The sequence below is a fragment of the Nicotiana sylvestris genome, chromosome 11 (assembly GCF_000393655.2).
Source record: "Nicotiana sylvestris chromosome 11, ASM39365v2, whole genome shotgun sequence".
NCBI lineage: Eukaryota > Viridiplantae > Streptophyta > Magnoliopsida > Solanales > Solanaceae > Nicotiana > Nicotiana sylvestris.
This window is the reverse complement of record NC_091067.1, coordinates 150,571,178-150,596,941: the sequence shown is the minus strand read 5'-3', so window position 1 is coordinate 150,596,941 and position 25,764 is coordinate 150,571,178. Positions and strand designations below refer to the sequence as shown.

Sequence of the window (25,764 nt, the reverse complement as noted above, 5' to 3'; positions counted from 1 at the left end):
ATTGGGGATTTGGACCTCGATTTGGGGTCCGATTTCAAAACAAATTATATATTTGAGTTCGTGGGGGAACGGGTAATCGGGTTTTGGTTCGAACCTCGGGTTTTGACCATGTGGCCCCGGGAGTGATTTTTGACTTTTTAGATAAAACTTTAGAAAACTCATTTTCATGCATTGGAATTGATTCATTTAGCATTTATTGATGTAATTAAGTAACTTGTGTCTAGATACGAGCGAATTGGTGATGGAATAAAGAGGTAAAACGATAGTAGAGACTTGAATTGTGTTCGTGGCATTGAGGTAAGTGTTTGGTGTAACCTTAGCTTGAGTGATTAGGAGTCGAGTCCTATTTGCTATGTGGTATTTGTCGAGTACGACGTATAGGCATGGTGACGAGTATCTATACGTTGGTATCAAGCATGCCTGTGAGTCTTATATTGTGGTTATTATGACTTCGTTGTATAATTCATGTTTTGGTGACAATTTCTATTATTGGGCAATGTTTGTGGAAGTAATTGTGATTTTTGAATATTAAAGAGAGTTGGCTCAAGTTGTATAATGAAATGTGAAAGTATAAGTGGTAATTGACCAATTTTAGCGCATTGGCTCAAGTTGTGAAGTGAGTTGAGAAGTAAAAGTGAAAAAGAGAAGGAAATCATTACATTATCTTTTTTTGCGGGAATTTGTTGCTTTTAATGTTATCTCCCTAGCCGGAATGTTGATGCTTCTTATGATGTTGTTCCCTTGTCGGGACATGATTATTGAAGTATTGTTCCCTTGCGAGGATTCTTATTGTAATTTCATTTATTCCCTTGTCCTATTGTTTGTGATTGTTGTTTGGGTGAGGAAGAGTGTTAAAGCACGAAAGGTGATGCCATGTATTGTTTTGGTGAGAGAGTGTTAAAGCACGAATGGTGATGCCGTGTATGATTTGTGAGGAAAGAGTGTAAAGCACGAAGGGTGATGTCGTGCCGCACGATGTACTATTCCGTGCAGATTATATTGATTATATGGTGAGGACGAGAGTAAAAGCACGAAGGGTGATGCCGTGCATATTTTCGTTACTTGATTGCTTTGGTGAGGACGAGAGTAAAAGCACGAAGGGTGATGTCGTGCACTTATTGACTTCTGATTCTTTGTTGATATGTGAGATATGTTGTTTCTTTCAATTACCTGTTGTCTTTCTATTCTAAATTGATAGTTCCCTCGCAGCATGTTACCCCTTCCATACTTGATTGTATATTACTGTTCTTCTTTTCCGCTGTATATAGTTAAATTGCACAGGTTTATTTAGTAGTCTGGTCCTAGCCTTGTCACTACTTCGCCGAGGTTAGGCTAGACACTTACCAGCACATGAGGTCGGTTGTGCTGATACTACACTCTGCACTCTGTGCAGATCCCGGAGCAGTAGCTTTTGGACCATAGATTGGGTGGCTGCCTTCAGTCCACACGGAGATCCAAGGTAGTCCTGCAGGCGTTCGCATGCCCTGGCGTCTCCCTCTAGCCCTTTACTCCTGTTTCATTTACTTAGTTCAGAAATAGTGTATCTTTTATCTTTCAGACTTTGTATGTAGTATTCTTAGATCGTATGTGAAACTGTGACACCAGTTATGGGTGGTCGAGGCTCAAACAGTTGTATTAGATACATATTTCAGATAGTTTACTGCATTTCTTCCGCTTATTGTAATTTTCGCTGTCTACACGTTATTGCTTTATAATTGTTAAAGAATATAAAATTGGTAAAAAGGAAATTTGTTCAAATAGTCGGCTTGCCTAGCTCACATTAGTAGGCGCCATCACGACTCCCGATAGTGAAAAATCCGGGTCGTGACAGTTTTAAATTATACTCATAATATGAGAAAAGTTTATGAGATTTTCTTTATCGTAAAGATATGAATTATTTGTCACAAGAAAAGAAGGTTATCTTTTTTTTTTTTTTTACTATTTTAAGAATTAAGTGTACGGAAATTTTTACTCTTTATTAGATTAGGAAAATGAGAGGTTGAGAAAATATGTGCTCTTTTTTTTTATATGGATATTAATGAAATAATAGTATATATATATTTTTTATATGGTACCACATGACCAGGATAGTAAGTTATATAAAGTGTGTTAAAAGTGAGCAGTATTTTAAGTAAGTTGAGATAATCTATATCATACTATATTATAAGTGGGAAGACCAAAAATGAAAGTTGAATTACTATATTACCCCGTCAAAACTAAGTAACAGTTTTACCCTTCTCTTAAACAATATTTTCATAATAATTTTATATCAAAAAGTAAATTCACGCTACAAAATGATAAATTTGTTTTACCCTTCCAAAGTATTCATGTAATGTTAATACATGAAAAGTAACCAGCACTAAATCAAGAATTTGAAGAGTTACAATTAATCGTATAATATGAACGAAATTCTCTTAAATGGAAATTGTATCTCAATGGTCTTTCTTTGTACAAAAACGTACTCTACATATATGTCTCTTCAATTGCTATTTGTAATCTTTTAAGTTTAACTGATACTCCCTCCGGTTCAAAATAAGTAATTTTTTGCCTTTTTTTTTGTGGTTCAAAATAAGTAGTTTTTCGGATTTTAAGAGTGAATTAATTATTTTTTCCCTACATTGCCCTTGGAGTAATTAATGTTGGAGTATGTGTTAGGAGTGTTTATGTGAAGAGATAGTAAAGGTTAATATGGTCAATTTCATTTCTAATTAATGTTGAAAGGTGAATTTCTTAATATGTGTAAAAATAACTAAAAAATTACTTATTTTGAACCGGAAGGAGTATGAATTTCAATATCATCTTGGTTAACTAAATCGGAGAGCAAATGAAAGGACAGTAATCCCATTACTTGTGTTGATATAATAATTAATACATTCATGAATTAACATCTTTTACATTCCCTATGTTGCATGCTCAATTTATCTCTCTCATTTCACTTTGTCTTTTTTGATAAGACTATTTATTTAAAGATTTCATTAGAAAAGCCACGTTGTAAGATTATGTCTTCAGAATTCGTGGCAATAACAAAGACGAAAAGATTAACATTCGACCACGTCTGATAGAATTTTTAATTTCACTACTTTCAAGAACGAGTAATATCAAGGTTATATGATGCCATGCTTTTGGTGCAAACCTAATCTGCTGGGAAATGAAAGTGAGTTTTCTATTTTCTGACCAAATATTCTATTCACATAATTCAAAATTAGTTGCTTTTATTGATTTAAATTGAATTATTCCTGTCTCTTTGGATATATTATTGTTAACCTTTTTTATAATATAATTTTATTTATTTTCAACAAATACAGTACAAATATAGATATTATGTAAGGAGTGGGCGATAAATTCACTTAATTTTTTCCATTTCCGACGAGAATGAACTTTTTAATATCGTTTGAGTTCCTTAATTCTTTTCTGGACTACGTAATGAGGATATATTGAGTCCAATTATTGCTTTTGGGTGATTTTTGTTTAGATAGCAAAGAACGATTGTTCTTCTCGTGCATGTTCTTTTCAATTTTCTTCATTTTTGTTTCCTGCTTCTTACTTATCGTGTAAATAATGTTAGTTTAAGAGTTTTCGCTAGCACATGAATTTAATTGGTAGAGGTTTTTTTTTCATCAAGTTTTTGGTTATGAGATTTTTGTTTCCGAAGAAAATTTGGTTAGCGTGATGCTTTTGTAGACAATTGAACAGACATCTCGGGGCTAGCTTTACTGCGATGTGCATCGATACAAATGAGGTGTGCGTCTTTCTAACTTGAATTTTTATTTTTTGGCTTGGCTATTGAAATTCTTTTTTCTAGATAATTTCTTATTTGATTGTGTAGTTGGTATTGTAAAAAGATCTTGTCATATACATCTGACTATCTTATGGTTAATTCGGTATCAATGGTATTTGTTAAATTCAAATCTCTTGTCATTATAACTCTCTCATGTATGGTCTTTCTGGTTGAAGTTTGTGGAACATACACGTGGCGAGTTTCAATAAGTTGGGCACAACGTAGAACTTTGTGCAATATTGTACTTTTAGAAGTGTATTTTTGATTCGTCGATGACTAATTTATATAATTTATATTTTGCTTTAGTTTTCTTGGTTCCGAGATAAAAACATAATCTTATGACCAACTTTTTTTCTCAAATACACCCGTAAAAGAAACTAAAACGGTCATTAAATGGGACGGAGAATAACAAATGAGCAATTTGATATTGTAGCTACGCAATAATGTAAAAACCCAACCAAAATAATGTAATCGAATATACACGAAGAATATTGTATGTGAGGAAATGTTAGGTAAGTCAAGACCAAGTGATATATTTTTACCTCATAAACTAAACTAATGTGATTATAAATAATAATAAGTCAATATAATGGTTCATCCTTTTTCATATAGAAAAGTTTTTCAATTAAAATTTGAATTACTTTGAATTTGAGATATGGTCACTTAAGTAGCATGTATTCTCACTCAAATGAGCTAAAACTATTAATATGTATAATTTGTAATAGTATATCAAAAATACTCTTTGAACAATACGTATGTAATTTAAATTTATATATTTTATCTAACTTTTATAAAAATAATTTGGGATACACGTGCAGTGCACATGTCTAGAAATTAGTTATATTAAAAGCATGAACCCTTAAACTTAAAAGTCAAATTATACATTTACCCTTTACTTAAAAAAACAAAGGAAGACACAATTGCTTGAACATGTGTTTCGAAATAATGAAATGGTGGCAGCTCTTGGTTGTGAAGAAAGCATCTCTGCTTGGAAGCCTGAAACGTCTCCACGCTACAAACCTTGGAATAAAACTTGTTTGGAAAACTAACTCGAAGTCGTCTCTTGAAAGTAATTCCACAATAATTAATATCAGTGAGATATGGCTCCATGTTCGGAATATACCACTTCATTGGATCTCCTATGAGGTTGGTAACAAAATAAGACATGCTTTGGGAGGGACATCTAACGTTTCAATTCCAGAAAATGATAGCAAAGGTGGTAAGTACTTATGTTTTTTAAGGTTGTAATGAACATTTGTAAGTCGTTGCTCCGTGGAAATTTTCCGACGGGAATGGAAGAAAGAGGGGTGGAATTGTGCTACGAAAATTCTACTATATTTGTCACTACTGTTATGTGTTCCGGAATAATGCCCAAAAATTATTTTATGTGACAAGAGGATGCGCACAATAGTAATTGTAAAAGAGATTAGTTTGGTACGTGGATGGAAGACTAAGAATTATGTGTTTGATGTGATTGTCATTTTTGAACTAAGAAAAAAATACTCTCGAGGGAAGCGAATTATAGAACTGGTTAAGGAAATTTGTAATGTTCTTGAATAAAGATCAAAATTAAATGAAGTGCAGATTAATGGTAAGTTTCATTGATTACTCAATGAGTTACACTCTGAAAGAATTAAAGAGTAAGTTGGCAAACAACGTAATGCTGCCTAGCTATATTAATGGGATTCTGATCGTGCCAAACTAGAAGATAGTTTAGGAAATAGGAGGGGACTCAATTAGGCTTTTACAAGACTTGGTTCACATACCTGAGTTTAAAGCCATATGGAAAGACTTGTTATTGAATCCAAGACAGTTTATGGCAGACGGATTTGACGATATCTCACTAGTTCATGTGGCTCATGTCTCAATTGCTTAAGGGGTCCGGGTGTGTTAAGGTTATCCCTTCTTTCTTTTTGTCGTGAATCAAATAATACAAATGAAGCGGGCAAAATACACAATTTTCATAAATGACTCTACTCATATAAATACTAGGGGTGTCTATATTTTTTATTCCCCATGTGAATTATTATTATATCTTTTGTTCATGGGTCTTATAAAAGTACATATTTGATAAAGTTTAGCCGAAATGTATATTGATTTTTATGGCATTCCGAGAAAATTTATTAACGTATTTCTCATGCATTTCATGCATTTATACATGTACATTGACCCATAACCAGATGACGTTATATATGTGTATATATGTATATTATATGGATATGGGATATGAGAAAAAGGTTATGGCGTTATATACGCACCACCACCTGATCAATTGATATACGTTGATGATTTACCTACAGTGGCCGAAATGATATGATGGGATTCCCTTAGAGGCCTGATGATATTATGAAATATGTACCTATGCACGACATGACATTCATACGCATATACATGACACTATAAGTATTTCATGATTTACATAACTATCTAGACTTACAGGTTGAGTCAGTTACTCTATATTCCTTCCATGTCTGTTATGTACTTATTTATGTGTCTTACATACTCAGTATATTATTCGCACTGACGTCCCTTTTTCTTGGGGACAATGTGTTTCATGCTCGCACGTATAAACAATCAGTTTGATGATCCCTCATAGTAGACGAAATTGGCATTCAGCGAAGGATCGACTCCACCTTATTCGGAGTGCAACCGAGTCTATGAGTCATCGTGTCAGAGTTTTGCTACAGATTTAGGGATAGGCCGGTACCCTGTCCCATTTGATGTCAGTTAATCTTAGAGGCTTTGTAGATGGAGGTTCATTTTATACAGTATGTCAGAGGCCTTGATGGCCCATATGTATTTATGTTTTAAGAAAAATAGTTCAGTGATACAGTGTTTTCCACTTATAGTTATACATTATGAGTTGTGACCATGTGGGCCCATGATAGCTATGAAAGGAATAAGTTCATCTAACTCGACCTATGTATGTTCTAGTTTTGGTCGAATGGCCATGGGTTACAAAGTGGTTCGCTCGGACCAATGCGGCATCGAGTGCCAACCATACCTCCCCAGGTTCGGGGCGTGACAAATACTTTCGAACTCTTGTTGATGACTATCTAGAATGACATGGACTTTTCTCTTGAGACTTAAAAGTGATGTGTATGTTGTTCTAAAAGATTTCCTTCAACAATTAGAATATCAATTTAGTACTACTGTCAAATGTGTCAAGTCAGACAATAGACATGAAATTTTTAACACTTTGTTTCAATCTTTTCAAGTCCAAAGGAATAATTCATCAAGGCAGTTGTGTGCACACTCCACAACATAATGGGGTTGTAGAGAAACACATACATGTTCTTGAAATAGGAAGAGCCTTAAGATTTCAAGTCAACATACCTCTAAAATTCTCGGGTGATTGCATTCTAACAGGAATTTATATCATAAATAGACTTCCTAGTTCTGTTTTACAAGAAAAATCTCCTTATGAGATGTTCCATGAAAAACCTCATTCTTTTGATCATATGCGAACAATGGGATGCCTTTGTTATGTCACAAAAACTGATTTCCATGATAAGTTCAACTCTAAATCTACTCATGGAGTCTTCATGGGATGTGCATCAACACAAAAAGGATATAAAGTATATGATATTGCTGCTAATAAATTTATGGTTAGCATGGATATTGTCTTCAATGAAGGGATCTTTCCTTTCAAATATCCTAAATACAGGTTCTTAGTTATCTCTGATCCAAATTCTAGTCACCTTGTCCCAGATATATTTCCTTCTTCCAATACTGCACCAAAATCTTCTAACAATGTTGAACCAGAATTCACTATTCTTGACCCTTCAAATGATTCAGTAGATTCACCTGCTCCTTTCTCTAATTCTCCTGTTAACCCTCCTTCTATTCCTACTCATTCCTCCTGACACTCATGATATACCCCCAAAATCAAGTGCTACCCAAGTTACCAATCCCACACAAGTTAGGAAGTCAGGTAGGGTCTCTAAGCCTCTTATCTGGCTGACTGACTATATGCATCCCTCCATGCCTTCTACTTTTGCCTCCACTTTATCTCTCTATCATATACATCAATTTTTTTCATATTCTCATCTCTCTCATACTTTTCAATCCTACCTAGCCTCTTTTTCTTCTGACAATGAACCAACATCTTTTTCTCAAGCTGTCAAAGATAACAGGTGGATCAAGGCAATGAAACTTGAGATTGAGACATTAGAACAGAACAACACTTGGGAAGTACTGAATTTGCCTCCTAGAAAAGTCCCCATAGGATGTAAATGGGTATACAAAATTAAGTACAATGCTGATGGAACAATGGAAAGGTTTAGGGTCAGACTAGTAGCAAACGGTCATACTCAGCAGGAAAGGATTGACTTTCATGACACCTTCTCACTCGTGGCCAAAATGACCACAGTGAGAACTGTTATAGCAGTTGATGCACTCATAAAATGGACAATCTATCAAATGGATGTACATAATGCTTTTTTTGAATGGTGACTTACATGAAGAAGTCTACATGAATATGCCTCAGAGATTTGGTAGCCAGGGGAGCATAGGGTATGTAGACTACTCAAATCCTTATATGGTTTGAAGCAAGCCTCTAGACAATAGAATTAGAAGCTAACACAAGCACTTCTCAAATCTGGTTTTCATCAAATTTGTTTACTAAAACAACTAATGGAAAATTTGTTCTCATACTTGTCTATGTAGATGACTTACTTATTACATGTAATGATCAAGAGGAGATTAACATATCAAAAGCATCTTTGCACCAGAACTTCAAGCTGAAAGATCTTGTAGAGTTGAGATACTTTCTAGGAATTGATCTGCATAAGACATCTTTATGTCTCACAGGAAGTATGCTTTGGAGATGATCTCAGAGGTAGGACTCTCAGGATCAAAGCCCAAGAAGACCCAAATGGAACAAAAGTTAAAACTTACAAGCACATAGTTTGACAAGATAGTGAATGAGAATACTCGTGACAGTATCTTGGAGAATAGAAGTCTTTTTCAAAGACTAGTTAAAAAGCTTCTCTATTTGACAATCACAAAACCTGACATTGCATATGTTGTGCAAAGTCTAAGCCAATTTATGCATGCTCCAAAGAAGTCTCATTATGAGGTTGCATTACATGTTGTGAGATATATCAAGGATCAGCCTGGACTTGGACTTCTCATGTCTAGCAATAGAGTAGAAAGAGTTCAAGGATTCTGTGATTTAGATTGGGGATCATGTCCCATGTACATGAAGTCAGGTATATAGTTCTATATTAAATTGGGGAGTTCTCTCATTTCATGGAAGGCAAAAAAGCAGACCACCATCTCGAGGAGCTCAGCTGAAGCTGAGTATAGAAGCATGGCACATACAATGGCTGAGTTGATATGGCTAAATAGTTTGCTGAAGGAACCAAAAGTAGACATTAAAGAGCCTATGTAGTTATATTGTGATAACAAAGCTTCCTTACAAATTGCTGCAAATCCCATCTACCATGAAAAAATAAAACACATAGAAATTGATTGTCATTTCATAAGGGAGAAGATTCAAGAGAGCTTAATCAAGATTGCGCACATAGGAAGTAATGAGCAACCAACTGATATCTTGACAAAGGCTTTGGGACACCAACAACATAAAGTTCTGGTATCCAAGTTGGGAATGAAAAATATTTTCCATTCTCAACTTGAGGGGGAGTGCAGAAATCATTAGTTTAATATAGTTGTACTTAAGGTTGTTTAAGGGGTATTATCTAGAAGTTGTATAAGTGTAGTTAGAGTTAGTTAGGTCGGTTAGTTGTTATATATGTACAATACATTTCATTTCTTTTAGTTAGTTAAGAAAATGAGCAGAGTTCTCTCTATATCTCCTCTCTTATCCTTCCTTCTTCATCTCTGATGTCAATGTTCATGAAGAGTTCAACAATGGCAGATCTAGGGCTTAATTTTGACACAATCGATTACCGACTCAACCTCCTTGTAGATAGAGGCAACAAAGATCACCCAATTCCTAACTAAAAGATAGCAAATGCCATTGGCAACCGCATGTCATTCAAAATAAGACCTTGACTAAAGATTAATTTGTTGGCTAAGTCATCAACTATCAAATTAGTCTCTTTGTAGTAGAGGTGACAAAATAGTTCAAATAAAACAGTTATCCACCCATATTATTCATCAAAACATGTGTTGGATAATGCACCATTTAAAAATGGGTCGAATATGGATAAAGAACCATATTATCCACCTAGAAAAATGGTTAACCAAATGGATAATCAATGGATAACTAATGTGTTTAACTTTTATATTTGTAAAGCCTCAAATTGGAGTTCCTCAAGTTTGGAAGACTAGGAATTCTCTCATAAGTGATCATATTTTAAGAAGCCATAGATAATATGGATATCCATATTATCCGCCGGATAAATCCGTTTTTTATCCGTCTCAAATATGGGTCAGCCCGGTTAATTTATCCGTTTTTTAAATTACCCGTTTTGACCCGCTCACATCCGAACCGACTCGCTCATTTGCCACCCCTACTTTGTGGATATAAAAAAGGAAGTCTGGTGCATTAAGTTTCTGTTATGCACGTGGTTCAGAAAAAGGCCGGACCATAAGGATCTATTGTACACAACATTATCCTGTATTTCTGCAAGAGACTATTTTCACGACTCAAATACGTGATATCGACAATTTTATCAGTTACGCCAAAGCTCCCCAAATCTCCTTGCTCTAGATCGGTGAACATTTTTTTGGGCTCTTTTTTATGACGGTTGTTTTCAACTAAAGGTGTGTCTTGGACATTGGCCCTTTTATCACACGAAAAGACCATAAGTTCTCCGCCTTTTGAATTTTTTTTACATGGAATCCAAATGAATGGCTTTGGTCCCCCGGTCCGTTTTTTGATCAATGGTCCCACTCTTTAGATTAATATTCGATCTTGTTTTGCTGATCTAAGTGATGTCGTCAAACTAAAAATAAATAAATAACTTAAATACTTACACTAATTTGTTCTCTCTTAGATAATATTTACATAAAGCTGAATAAAATGTCAAATAAAGAAAAGTAACTTGCAGATTATACCTTGGGGTTTTGTAAAAGACTTATTATTCGTAAGTATAACTTTTGCCATCCTTAAACACGATGAGATGAGGATGTACAAGATTCTTTGAAAAAAAATGGTGTAAATTTTTCGCATTTTTCTTTATTTTACGTCAAACACATTTATAGCATGATTGTTTGTTTGTTTTGATTTACTTTTTATTGCTATAGTAAACTAAGTATGTTATAAAGAACATATAGTTCTAAAGAAATTACACACTTATAATGAAATAATATTATAGAGAACGACTGTTATAAAAATATCTGAGTTTATTTGTTTTTTCTATACTCCTTTAGCATAGCCTAAGAGAAAAGGAATAAGGGTAAAACTTTTTGTTCATTTTCAACCAAAGAAACAAAATTAATTACTTAAATCACATTCAATTTTTCTAGATAATCAGAAGGAGAAAAAAGAGGCGGCTCTTACTAGTGTAATTAAATTGATATTTTATTGTTAACATTGCAGTTTTGCATCTGCATATTTCAAAAAGCACTTGTTAGATTCGTTTAATTCCAAGCACTTTTGTCCAGATTCAATGTATTTATCAGTCGATAGCCATAGTCCAAATTATTTGCTAAACATATATTTAAAAAATAAAAAAAGAACAAGAGTCCAATTTCAGTTTTTGCCCTTTGACTGTTTGCTACTCCACTCGCACTCATTACGCGCTCCCACGCTCCTTTTCAAATACAAGTATACAATCAACCGAAAAAACTACAGTATTTGTTAAACTAGATTTTCCTCTTCTTCTTTTTTTCATTAGTTAGTAACCAATGGCTTCCACTTTTAGATCAAAATTATTCCACCAATTTTATTTTATGTGAAGGTGCTTGCTTGCTTGAGTTGTACACAAAATTTAATGTTAATTAAATTTATATATATGTGTTAATGCTAGAGAAAAATACTAAAGCAACCATTAAGAAATTGTTTGATAGAGAAAAATTTAATGTTCAAAATAGTTTAATAAATCTAGGTTCTTAAAAGTTTTATATACATGAAATGACGTAAAATATTGTATTAGGTCCCAAAAAGAAAAAAAGGGAACAAAAAGGTGTTACTTTCACTTTTAAAAATACAATAATGTAAATCTTTATTGGAATGTTATACAATAGGAAAGCGATAATAGTTTAGGTTTTAAACGAGTTGTTAACATTTATCATATCTCGTAAAAGTGAATATACCGTATAAATATAACGAAATTAAGGAGTTATATTCCTTGATATAAGTTAAACTTGTCAAACAGGCCGGGCTGGCCCTATTCCAGACCGGCCCTGTTCGGTTTTAGATCAGACCGGTGTTAACGGGGCCAAATAGGGCGGGTTTGGACGTGAACCGATCTATGCCGGAGAAGATTTCACTACCACATAACTGAATCAGTCCAACCCGATAAGGTCTTGTCATTCTTGAACTGGTTAACCGGATCGGTTCAACGACTAGTTTAATTTTTTTTTTAATACACTTGACCGTTGGCAACGTCAGTTGCCATTTTGACCGTTGCCCAACGGCTAATTTACAAGAATAGCCCTTTTGGGCATTTTTTTTCAAAAATAACACTTTCATTATTTACTATTTTAGCTCTTTAAAAAACTATAAATAAACCTCCCCCCCCCCATTTCTTCATTCATCTTTCAACTATCAAACCCAAATTTTCAATCAGGTTAAATCATACCCCCGTGTTTCTAGAGTGAGCTCACATGTTTGGGAACACTTTGAGGTGATAGAAGAAAACGAAGAAGTTTGCAAAGTATAGTGCAAAAACTGTGGTCGAGTCTTTAATGTTCGTCGAAAGTGGGAGGGCACAACTGGGTTAAGGAGGCATATGAAGGATTGTCTTGAGCGTTCTCTAGAAATTCGTGTTTAAGTTGATTTGAGACAATTTGTGTTATTTTGAATTTATTAGACTTATTTAAGCTAAATTTAGTTTATTAGATAAGTTAATTTGAAGTATTATTATGCAATGAAAATATGAAATGAAAGCTTTTGAAGTTTGATCCATACATATTGGTCTTATTAAATAATTTTATGTAGTCACTTAATTTCAATTTTTAAATTTTAAAATTCAAATTTCAACACTCCAGAAGATGGCAAAGAAGTTAATATTGATTATGAAAAACTTACTAGGGCAATGCAAAACCTTTGCAGTTTGAAGATTATGATTAATAATTCAAATTTGAATTTACACTTTTTTCTTTAATTTAGTTGTTGTAAAATGTAAACTTTAATTTGCAAATTAAATTAAAAAAAGAACTTGCAAATTATAAGTTAACTTTTTTTTTTCATGTTCATTGTACTATCTTAAATTCGTAATGAAAATTTCAAATATAAGGCTTTTAAAGCCTTTGAAATTTTTTCAAACATTATTTTTATAAGTTAGTTTTTAGTATTTTATATTTTTACTTATCTTAATATAAATTACGATTGTTTTATAAAATACGGGAAAAAATAACTAAGCCCGGCTCATTAGACCCGGAACCATTCCGGTCTAATTTCCCGCTGGCTAAGCCCGGAACCAGTAAGACCGGTAAATTGTAACCGGTAACCGGACCGGTACTAAGACCGGCCTTTTTCCCTAGTCCGGCCGGCCCGACACGACCCCTTAACACCCTTACTATCTATATCTATATTATTATAAAAGCATGAATACAATGTCGGTTTGCAAAAATAACCTTATAACATTAAGCATAATAACTCACAATAAAAGGACATAATTGAAATTCTAGACATTAGCCTTGTAATCCTATTTGTTTTATGACATAATTCTTCATGGTAGGAATCCTGTTAGTATAATTACTTTCCACGTTAAAAATTTCTATTACTAATTGAATTTGAAAATATATTATATTATGCAAATCTATTTAGAAAAAGGGGAGTCTATATTATTACAAAAGCACATTTATCATATTGATAGAAAAATAATCCTAAATATTAAATAGAAGAACTCATAAGTAAAGGATATAATAAGATAACCTATTTTTTGGACTGCAAGACCTTCTATGTTATTTTTTTAATATTTAAGATTTTAAAATTAATAAATTTTTTGTCTATTAAATTCTTATTAAAAGTATGTAAAAATTAAATTAATTTTATAAGAATCCTCCATATTGATAGTACATTACCACTCCATAACATCCAATACCAAGAAAAAATAAAAGTACTATTAAATGGAATGCATAAAGCGTTGAAATTGAGAAAAAAATATATCTCAGTATTATATTTTTATATTATATTTGAACTGTTTTTCTACTCAAATAATAAATTTTTAATTGGTTTTTCGTGTAATATCAACAACTAAAAAAATATTTAAGAATATAAATGTGGGATAAAGAGAAAGAAAAATGGTTGGCAAAAGTCAATATCACTAATGATTCTACAAACATAAAGATCTAAAAGTGAAATTTCAGATCATCCTCTTACTCTTTGAAAATAAAATTTATGGTAGATAAATTATAATTAAGATTAAATCTTCAACTAATAGTAAGAATCTAATCAAAATAAAAAAAATATTTTTTATGTTAAGACCAAACAATAAAATCTTTCAATTAATTATTTAGTAAGAGAATCTAATTTAATTATTTATTAAATTCATCATATAAGAAAAAATATTTTTTAAATTAAAAAAAAAGATCTTAAGGTATTTAAATTTATTCCATAAAAAAGCGTTATAGATTAAAAAGTTAGTATAGTATTGAGAATCAAACGGTCATACAATTGTCTATTGAAGCACAATCAAACTTAAATCTTGAACAAGAACAAGCTTTCAAGACTACATTATAAAGAATCGACTCTGATATAGCTGAGATTATCTTTTGTAGATGTCTCCGACAAAATAGAAATAATATTTCTATGTCATGCAGTACTTGCAAATGTCAATCAAAAGGCATAATACTGTTAACAATAATAACAAATGGTGTACCAGCAACGATTTTATTATGAGGCTACTCACTTTAGATTATCCAATATTCGGTGACTTCTTGCTTCGTGTCGGAAACGAAGGAGAACATTTAATAAAAGATGTTTCGAATTAATAGTGCATTTAATAAGGGAAATATTTCTATCATTATATTAAAACGCAATTTGTGGAAATTGCATGATAGAAATTAAAAGGCTATCTTAGCTAGCATAAATGAATATATTGATCAACTAAATAAAAGTTTGATTGCGAAATTTTATGGTAAAAATAAAATATTTTTCAGTTCTTGACTCAACAGAAGATGATACCATTAATTACTACCAAGAAAAATACTTAAATGCTTTAATACCAAATGACCTTCTACCACACAGGTTTGTTGTCAAGTTTATTAATTCTTACATATGTGAGTGTCACCATACATATAATATACTAAGTTAAAATTGATCTTCCATTGCATATATATATACCCGTCATGCTACTGAAAAACTTAGATCCGAAAGAATAACTTATGTAATAGCACGTAGATGGTATATAGAAGTTTTGACAATAATGTCATACATGGAAAATTATGATACTGGTCAATGTATTTTTAAGTATATTTTTATCCCTGAATTCAACTTTCGTCTTCCGAGACTAAAGAATATCCTTTTAAATTTATGTGAAAATAATTTTAGGTATGTTTATATTTTGCAATTATAATAAATAAAGCACAAGGACAAATATCCTAAATATTAGATATTTATTGCAATATATTTTCTTGCACGAACAACTATATGTTGCACTCTCAAGAGGAATATCAATACCGACAACAAGAGTTCTGGGGTTACGGGAGAGCAACCAAAGCATTAGAAAGAAATTAACATACACAAAAAAACATCATTTACAAAGAAGTGTTCGGTAAGATACCATCACATCAAATGCTTTTAAATTATAATACGTAACTATCTAACTAACATGCCTAAATTGATCATTTGTGTAAGTTCTAATAATATCATTTCATTTTTGAATTCATGTATTATGCTAATGTAATAATATTTTCTCGTATTTTAGATGATTTAAATGTTTAAACCATTACATGTTATTATTAACGTGCAACGCACATTCATAGATACTAGTAAGTTAAAATATCATAACTTAATATAAGGTGAAATACGACAACGCTCACTTCGTATATTTAAGTTGAATCATTGATAGTTACAGCTTGTTTGGACGGTTGTTACATGTCGTTTCATAATGTATCGTATTATATTGTATTGAACTGTACTGTATCGTTTAATAAATACAATGTTTAGATAGATTGTATTGTTTGCCATTGTTTCATTATATCATGTACCAGTAATATGAAGAATAAATTTGCAATATTATAAAGAAAAATTATACGGGGTAAATTTATACTATAAAAAGGTAGGGTAAATGATAAAATAAAATAATTTAGAGGGTGTTTGGCTAAGCTTATACGCTGGTCAAACTGGCTTATAAACACTTTTTAACTTATCTACGCGTTTGGCAAAATTAAAAGTGCTTATAAGCCAAAAATAAGCCAAAAGTCATAAGTTGGTCCCTCCCAACTTATCAAATTTCAGCTTATAAACACTTTAGGTTTGACCAAAATATTTACTATTCTATCTCTAAAATACTTATTTTTAAAACAAAACTCTTCGTATACCCAGTTCTTCAGCTGATTATTATTAATTTCAGCATTTTTATTCAAACACGTAACTGCTTATTTTTAAATCAGTTTCAACACTTAAAAGTGCTTTTCAGCACCTAATGCTTATCAGCTACTCTAAATTAGCTAAGCCAAACAGGCTTTTAATAATAGTGAAGGGTGAGATGAGAGAAAAAGACAAGATAACGATGCAACCCACACCAAATCGGTCGTTACATAAAGTACCACATTAATTTCGTCGTTACGTAACGACGAATTTAACGATACGATACAATAAAATTTAAATAACAATCAAAATCATATTTAAATTAACAATACGATACAATAGAAAACGACAATCCAAACAAGCTGTTAAAAGAAAAGACGGGTCATTGATAAATAATCGATTCCCACACTATAATCTTAGCAAATGCAAGGCCTCCATTTTTCTCGATCCTAAAGTCATTATAACGAACATCTGGTTTAGGCGTATACTTTAAATTTAAATAAATAACTGCATATCAAAATGAAGTGCAAACCGTAACAACGTATGATCTTGTAATAGCCAGTGGCGGACGTTGCATTGCAGCTATGAGTTCGATTGAATTCATAACTTTCGATGCGGAGTATAAGTTTATGTATAAAAATTTATTAAATTATAAAAAATATTTAAATATGAGCCTACAACTTTTAAAATATAACGAGTCTAATGCTAAGATTAACCTCAAATATTGAATGAAAAATTACCAGTTATGTCCATTTATAAGTAGCTCATTAAAAAAATTGATCAATTCATAAAATATTACTAATATTAGCCAATTAGCTATTTGTAGCAAAAAAAAAATTAATTTTTTGCTTTCTTTTGAGTGAGTGTATTAGAATAGATTGGGTACATCTTAAGGAGCTTAAATCTTAGTTTTGGGATGATTTGGTAAAGTTTTGAGGTGGTTTGAAATTCGAAGTAAAAAATGAACATGAAAAAAATAATATGTGTATCACACTGTGCATCATTTGTGTATCGTATATGTATCATATTTGTATTAATATGTATATCCATGTATACGTGTGCGTGAGATCATGCGTGATACATGTATCGCAGAAAATTTTTTTGAACTCGATTTAATTACGAATTTTGATACAAAACCAATCCAAATCATCTCGAATTTTCCTCAAATTTTGTATATTGACTTATCTGTATGTTTTCAATGAATTTCAACTATACCCATTGAAAAAGTTTCTTTTTAGCATAGATTTTTGGAATATTATATATATATATATATATATATATATATATATATATATATATATATATTTGTATTTCATCACCCTATTGCTACCTCATTCATGAAATTTCCTTTCCGTCTTGCATCTAATATTGTTAATCACGCTTGAAAATAAGGAAAGTGATTTTTGCATGTGATTCTTTGAGAGAAAGAACTTTATTTATTTAGTTTTTCAATTTTTATATGTACTTGATTAGTTTTGGTAAGTCTATGACTAATGACTAGATGTTGGTAAGTTGACACTTATTTGAAATATTTGTGTAAGTTTTCCATATTGAATTCGCCTGTGCTAATAGCCAAACTCACAATTAAGATATTTGGTTTATATATCTATGAGTTACTTTCAAATATCTACTACATATAAGCCAAGTTTCATTAAATAATTTAAAGACAAATTAGCACAATCATTTAAGATGCAATCACAAAATCACCAAGTTAAATATGACAACTAAGATAAATATTTTAATTGTTGACGAGTCGAGACTCGAGCACAATTTTTTTTATTTATAAAATCACATTATTCCATACTATAAAAGCTTATCAATTCATGTCAATATTAAAAAATAAAAAACGTACAAATTATCTTTGTACTATTTAAAATGCTCAATCTTAATTTTATTACATTTTTAAGTTCATTTATAATCTTGTCATTATCAAATCTTGTTATTAGTATTTTTTTTTCAAGATGTGCAGTTTAGCTGAATTTATTTTATTAGTGTGTAATTTTTGTGGGTAGGTATATGTGAAATATGATTTATATGCATTCTAAGTTGAGATAAATAACGGTTTGGGATGTAAGTGCAACTGTAGGTCGCATTAATTGAGACCAATTATCGGCGCGTGAAGAGGCAAAAGATACTGTCTCGTGCTAGGCACGTGACGAAGCACTAAAGAAAGCCATCAATCCTCCGCCCTCCTTCTTCACCACCCAAATATTCCCTTTCACCCACTCCCTCAAATATATCTGTAATACACTCTCTCCGCCATTTTCACAAATTTCTCTGTTCGTAAAAACCCTAGCTTTATTTATCTATTTGTTATTCGCTAGGGGTAAGGATGACGACGTCGTTTGGAGCAGCGATTAACATCGCCGTCGCCGATGACCCGAACCCCAAGCTCCAAATTCACAACTTCTCCGGGTTAAAAAGCACCTCCAATTCGCTGTTGCTTAGCAGGCGTCTTCACGTTTTTCAGTCCTTTTCCCCGTCGAATCCTAGTTCTATTGTCCGCGCCGTATCTACGGTATAAAAAAAGCTTACTTTTGTCCATTTTAATTTACTTTTCCTGATGCTTTAATTTAATTTTTAATGAAATGTTTTTTGTTGCCTATTGATTGAAGTGTCGATGTGTTTTTTTGGTGAATTTGTTTCGATTTTCGTATTCCATGCATTTTTTGAGTTTTTTTCTTTTTTAAAATCCAAGGTAATTTGACTATTGTCCTTGTCCCCTTAAATTTTTTAAATTTCAAGCAATTTCCGCCACCTTTTGTCAATTTTACTTTTAACCTTTTAGAAAATCATTTTGGTTCCTTTTTTTTTTTTGCAGCTCTATGTACGAACTGATTGAATTGCTGTGATTTGTTTTTCATGTTTCTTTTGTATATGCCATGATTTTTTTATTTTTTTATTTTTAACTAAGGTAGTTTGACAGTTTTCTGAGCTGGAATATAATTACATTGCTTTTTGCTAGTAAATTATACATATTCAAAAACTTTTTTTTTAAAATAAAAAGTAAAGTCTACATATTTTTTGCTAGTAAAGGCTCGACTTTTAATCATTCAAAAGGTAAAAAGTCTGGATATTCAAATTATTTCGTTTTGCCTTTTGCTTATTTTTAATTTTTTGTTTATTGATTGTGTCATAAGAAGGAAAAACCACAACTTTGTAAACCACTACTGCAATTTATGTTTCATAAGCCTAATGCTGGAGAAATTCTGTCATTTTTCATTTTACTGTGTGCATGGTTAATCTTTGTAAAGCCTAACACATCCGTTGATCTTTTGCAGCCAGCAAAGCCAGCTGCAGTGGAGCCCAAGCGTAGTAAGGTTGAAATATTCAAAGAACAGAGTAACTTCATAAGGTATCCTCTTAATGAGGAGATTCTAAATGATGCCCCCAACATCAATGAGGCTGCAACACAATTGATCAAGTTCCATGGAAGCTATATGCAATACGACAGAGATGAGCGTGGGGGAAGATCATACTCATTCATGCTTCGGACAAAGAACCCTGGTGGGGAGGTACCAAACAGACTCTACTTGGTCATGGATGATCTTGCTGACCAATTTGGGATTGGGACACTTCGTTTGACAACAAGACAGACCTTTCAGCTGCATGGGGTCTTGAAAAAAAATCTCAAGACAGTAATGAGTACAATCATCAAAAACATGGGTTCAACTCTTGGTGCATGTGGTGACCTCAATAGGAACGTTCTTGCTCCAGCTGCCCCATTTGCTAAAAAAGATTATATGTTTGCTAAACAAACAGCTGATAACATTGCAGCACTTTTAACTCCCCAGTCTGGATTTTACTATGACGTTTGGGTGGATGGGGAGAAAGTTATGACAGCAGAACCTCCTGAAGTTGTGAAAGCTCGAAATGATAACTCCCATGGAACAAACTTCCCTGACTCACCTGAACCCATTTATGGAACTCAGTTCTTGCCAAGGAAGTTCAAAATTGCAGTTACCGTGCCAACTGATAACTCGGTGGACATTTTCACAAATGATATAGGTGTTGTTGTTGTATCTAATGAGGATGGAGAGCCTCAGGGATTCAACATATATGTAAGAAGACAATCTAGGCTCTTTCTTCTTTCTCCCTTTGCTTGTTCTGGGGACTAATGTAAGTTATCCTTGACGTCTTTTGCAGGTTGGTGGTGGTATGGGGCGAACTCATAGGATGGAAACCACTTTTCCTCGATTGGCAGAGCCATTAGGTTATGTGCCTAAAGAGGATATACTCTATGCTGTTAAAGCCATTGTTGTTACTCAAAGAGAAAACGGCAGAAGAGATGATCGCAGATACAGCAGATTGAAATATTTACTCAGCTCATGGGGAATCGAGAAGTTTCGATCTGTCACTGAACAGTATTATGGAAAGAAGTTTCAACCTTGCCGTGAATTGCCTGAGTGGGAATTCAAGAGTTATTTGGGATGGCACGAAGCGGTAAGTCTGCAGTAGAAACTCATCAAACTTTCATTTCTGGCAATTAGTTCCATACTAGTGGTTATTGTGGTGTTTACCCTTGATATATCTGCTGTGTTCTTCAAATACTTTTGTCAGGGAGATGGTAGCTTGTTTTGTGGTCTACATGTTGACAATGGTCGTGTAAAAGGAGCGATGAAGAAGGCACTCAGGGAAGTTATTGAGAAGTATAATCTGAATGTGCGTCTCACACCAAACCAGAATATTATATTGTGCAATATTCGACAAGCGTGGAAGCGCCCCATCACCACAGTTCTTGCACAGGGTGGTTTGCTGGTAAGGAAGTATTCAGTTGATCCATATATGCTTTCCATGAATGAATTATTAGATTCTCAATAAGTAGACAGGTTTTGCATAGCAGTGTCTTTGAAGGTATGCATGATTATGGAATGCCATAATACACAAAATGGTTGTACGTCTAATTAAAAAAGTGCTTATGGAATGCAATATCTGAAATAGGTATAAACCTGTTAAAAGTGCTGGAGTTCCAATAAATCCTAGGAGTTGTCTGATAGTCTCCTCCCCCCAATTTTTGCATTTCACTTTTTACTACTACTTCCGACCCAAAAGAATGGTTGGGGTTCGGAGGACGAGTGTCAACTGAATGTTATTACTTTACGGTACACATACTACTGAAATTTTGCAAAGTTTGTACTTGCGGGTTTGTTACTCGCATATATTTACCTATACAGGAGTTTCGAAAATTTGAGCTGCTGTTTCTTAATGTGAATGAAGTGGCATATATGTTTTATTAGGAGGGCTAGGTGAACCAGGGAGCTGATGCGAATTTCCTCTAGTTTTCCTTAATAAAAACTTCTAGAATACAGAAAATAGAGAGTTGCTCACTTTTCCTGATGGTCCTATGCACTGAAGTTTTTGTTTTTGGCATTTCATTATGGTCTTCTTCTTGGGTAATCTTTATTATTTTTTCTTGAAAAGCAACCTAGGTATGTGGATCCACTCAATCTAACAGCAATGGCCTGCCCGGCTTTTCCTCTTTGTCCTCTTGCAATAACTGAAGCTGAGCGTGGAATACCTGACATCCTCAAGCGTGTTCGAGCTATTTTTGAAAGGGTATGAAGTATTGCCCTTTCTAAATTATTAGTTGTACAATCGGTTGCTGGTGTATATTGAATGAGATTGACCTTCGTGGTTCCAGGTTGGTCTGAAGTACAGTGAATCTGTTGTCATAAGGATAACAGGATGTCCTAATGGGTGTGCTCGACCATACATGGCTGAACTTGGCTTGGTTGGAGATGGTCCAAACAGCTATCAGGTAGTTGAAATTCAAACTTCGTTGAGATCTATTGTGTTGTTGCTGTAGTTTAGCATCTATGGTTATGGTGACCTAGATTGTCTAAACCCGAGCGCTAATGAAACTTATAATGTGTTTGTTTTAGATCTGGCTCGGTGGAACTCCCAATCAAACTTCATTGGCAAAAACTTTCAAGGATAAGCTTAAGGTTCAGGATCTTGAAAAAGTTCTGGAGCCTTTATTTTTCCATTGGAGAAGAAAGCGACAATCTAAAGAATCATTTGGCGACTTCACAAACCGCATGGTAAGGAACATTTCGTTTAGTAGATAACATTGTATTTGTAAAAAAGAAATCTGATCGAAACAGGAAACACCATTTTTCTTTCATTCTGTATTCTTTGAATGGGGAATCTGAATCATATAATATTCTTATCTTATGGATTATAATTTTATTCCAGGGATTTGAGAAACTTGGGGAGTTTGTTGAAAAATGGGAAGGCATCCCTGAGTCATCATCTCGATATAACTTGAAGCTATTTGCTGATAGAGAGACTTACGAAGCCATGGATGCACTTGCAAGCATCCAAGATAAAAATGCCCATCAATTAGCAATTGAAGTGGTGCGCAATTATGTTGCTTCCCAGCAAAATGGGAAAAGTATGGACTGACCATGTCTTTCCTGTTGCAAAATAGCAAGATTGAGCAAGGAGGTATAACTGGTGCCCATGTCTTTAGCCTGTTATCTATTGGTAACAGTTGAAACAAGTGGAGAATTTTGACGTATATTCTGCAAGCTTTGTAGTACTTCACTTGTAGACCAACAGTACCCTGCAGTTTCTTTTCCTTGTTCATTTTTCGTTTCTATTTGAAGAGTAAACAAGATCTTACAATGGTCTGTTTTTTCTCTTGATTTTTTTAGAGGATTGTCTTTTAAACCTCCTGTACATGTCCAAATTTGCTGTGTTTTTAAAGGTGTTGTTTCGAGTTAGTCTGTCTGCTCCTTGATTTATTCATGTTTGCTGTTTACATTAGGACCTTTTTGATGTGTCAAAACTGTTCTTCCCTGCCCCTGCTTTGGGGAATAAAGCACATAGGATTAGGATTTCCACTTAGTTTACTGATGCTGCCAGAGGGCCAGAGCAGTATTTCACCTCCCCACTCCCATACCACCTACCTCGTCCATTGTACTTTGCTTTGACACAATGGAATTGCTCTGAATGTATCAATTTTCATATGGTATATGCTTGTTTTTTTGAGATAGTTAGCTGGTTGTAAACGTAATGAATAGCTCTTTGTAACACATTACACTAGATTGAGCTCTTTTCTACAGATTTTGACATCATAGCACCTCTCATAAGAAAGAAAAAGACCAACTAAAGTGGTGGTGTTCGATTCTACTTTCTACTTTGACATGTACAGATTGCCAAGCACTTTTGTGGTCATGATGTGAACCTTGAAATTGGAAATTTCACATTTACATGATTGAAGCAATAGTGAAATAGTCACTCTTATTATTTATTTGTACTGCTAAGTTCTGCATACATCATAGCACATGAAAATTCTTACTTGTGGCATATTCTAGCTGTGGGCATTGTGACACAAATTGGGGCATACTTCTTCTTTGCCTCTGGTGTACCGCGCTTCGGCTCCTCCTCTGCCATGGCAATTCTTGCAAATGAACTTGCAGCAGCAGAAGCTAGCAACGCAAAAGCCAATTCTCTCCTGCCACTGCTAATCTCTTCCTTTCTGTTTATCTCAGTCTTCTCAATCTTAGAGGCTTTAACCATCACAATCTTTCCCCGAGTGGTCGCCGGAGGCGGGTTGGATATGGTGGTGGCTAAGTTGCCAAGGAATGAGGATGAACTTGGTAGAGAAGCCATTGTTGGAAGGTTTTAATTTTCTTTCAGAGATCCAAAGTTTGTCTTTTGGTTAAGATTTAAATGTGACGAGGGGTAATGCTATGAGGGTATCATCCAATTGGATCCAAAACCTTATCCACAAAATTTGTGGTGTCAAATGAACTTATGTTGCTTTGGTTCTTTGTTTTCTCCAGATGACTCTAGAGAATTAAATTGATAAAAATGTGGTCCTCTTCACCATTCAGTTGTTCATGATTGCATATTTGAGTGTGAATTGTCTCATTTTTTGCCAGTAGCATACTCAACTCGAGGTATTTTCCTAATAGGTAATATATTGACTGACTTGCTACTATCCAATTTCACACAGGACAAAGTTCAAACATCAATTTAACTCTAAAAAACGGATAACAATTAAGGTGGAGAGAGTGTATAGTTTGAGTAAATTGATTAGTTAAAAATATATCTTGCATAAGAAGTGTGGTCATCTTGTAAATCTTGCAAGACTAGTTAAATTAATGGCATACGCTAAAATGGAAAAGTCTATAATAAAACGGATTAGCCACGGATTTCAATCCATAATATCCTTGTACTTAAGGATTTAGCGACATAACTTTTTTTGGGTGCTAATAGGATCTAAATTCAATTCATAGCTTTTGTTTATTGTAATGATGTATTATGGCAAAAGATTAAAAAAGAACATCTGGTATGTTATTCAATTTGTCCAATTAATTAATGCCTGATCCTACGGATTTACCTTGTTACCTTATAAGTAACGTAATTTTGCAAATATTTTCTATGATCCGTGAAAAGTAAAATATTAAATCACATGAAAGAACAGGTTTTTACATCCATAATGTATTACAAAAGAACATGCATATTGTAATTTATAAACTTCCCTCTAACTTTATCAGTAGCGGCAAATTCTTGCAGTTGGATTTGTAACACAAACTGAAGAGTACTTCTTCTTGGCCTCCGCCGTTCCCCTCTTCGGCTCTTCCTCGTCGGCCATCGCCACCTTGGCGACGGAGCAAGCGGCGGCTGCCCCCACGGCGAAGAACAACTCCCTCCTCCCGCTTTTGTTGCTCTCTTCCTTCTTGTTCATCACTACATTATTTTCTGAGCTGGCCTTCACCATGACAACCCCGCCGCGGGTGGCGGCGGTGGCTTTGGCCCGGGCTACGACGGAGCCGCCCAAGAAAGAAGATGTCATTGTGATGGAAGCCATTGGAAAGGTTTATAGATTTCTTGTATGTGTGTTTGAGTAAGAACTTTGAACAAGAAATGTTTTATTTTTGTTAGTTAGAATGTTATATGTACAAGTGGAAAAGCAACAAAAAGAGCAAGAGAGATAGTGAATGTTCATTGGGTTGTCATCTATTTGCTTATCCAGATAAAAAATTTTAAGCCAATGGATATTTGTGACATTGGAATAGTCATTATCTTGGCAAGAGAATTTGTGGCTATAGAGCTTTAATAGTGAGCCCCATGCATCTTATGAATATAAATTAGGGGAAAATGACATTGTATATAGTGACTCTCAAAATAATAATCGATATATTTATATATATATATATATACTTTTGCAGCTATAAGATGTAAATACTTTTTTTTTTTCCGATCACCGGCTTCTTCTGGGACCACGTACCGTAAAGAAAATTATTACTAGATGAAACAACAGATTATGTGGAAAATATTTTGAGTTTAATAATGTCTTAGCCATTAGATATGTACGTGCATGGACCACCAAGAAGTACGATACGGTGGATTAGATTCCTCTAAC

General features: G+C 33.6%; 3 protein-coding genes across 3 annotated transcripts; 1 reads left to right on the top strand and 2 right to left on the bottom strand.

Moving 5' to 3' along the window:
- Nucleotides 1-18,599: 18,599 nt before the first annotated feature.
- LOC104235877 (sulfite reductase 1 [ferredoxin], chloroplastic) lies at nucleotides 18,600-23,113 on the top strand. Its single transcript, XM_009789708.2, has 8 exons — nucleotides 18,600-18,906; nucleotides 19,670-20,449; nucleotides 20,535-20,831; nucleotides 20,949-21,146; nucleotides 21,810-21,944; nucleotides 22,030-22,146; nucleotides 22,271-22,429; nucleotides 22,584-23,113. The coding sequence occupies exons 1-8, from the start codon at nucleotides 18,721-18,723 to the stop codon at nucleotides 22,791-22,793; spliced, it is 2,082 nt and encodes a 693-aa protein (XP_009788010.1). The 5' UTR covers nucleotides 18,600-18,720; the 3' UTR covers nucleotides 22,794-23,113.
- Nucleotides 23,114-23,687: 574 nt separating this feature from the next.
- On the bottom strand, nucleotides 23,688-24,005 carry LOC104235869 (photosystem II 5 kDa protein, chloroplastic-like). The gene has a single exon (XM_070162126.1). It carries the CDS (start codon nucleotides 24,003-24,005, stop codon nucleotides 23,688-23,690), a length of 318 nt encoding a protein of 105 aa, XP_070018227.1.
- An 886-nt stretch (nucleotides 24,006-24,891) lies between these two features.
- Nucleotides 24,892-25,209, bottom strand: LOC104235861 (photosystem II 5 kDa protein, chloroplastic). The gene has a single exon (XM_009789694.2). The coding sequence runs from the start codon at nucleotides 25,207-25,209 to the stop codon at nucleotides 24,892-24,894; it is 318 nt and encodes a 105-aa protein (XP_009787996.1).
- Between the last annotated feature and the right edge of the window lie 555 nt (nucleotides 25,210-25,764).

Coding starts and splice junctions, on each gene's coding strand:
- LOC104235877 (XM_009789708.2), top strand. CDS start 18,721: ATGACGACGTCGTTTGGAGCAGCGATTAACATCGCCGTCGCCGATGAC. Junction 20,832..20,948: donor ATTTGGGATGGCACGAAGCG/GTAAGTCTGCAG, acceptor TACTTTTGTCAG/GGAGATGGTAGCTTGTTTTG. Junction 22,147..22,270: donor ATGGTCCAAACAGCTATCAG/GTAGTTGAAATT, acceptor TGTTTGTTTTAG/ATCTGGCTCGGTGGAACTCC.
- LOC104235869 (XM_070162126.1), bottom strand. CDS start 24,005: ATGGCTTCTCTACCAAGTTCATCCTCATTCCTTGGCAACTTAGCCACC.
- LOC104235861 (XM_009789694.2), bottom strand. CDS start 25,209: ATGGCTTCCATCACAATGACATCTTCTTTCTTGGGCGGCTCCGTCGTA.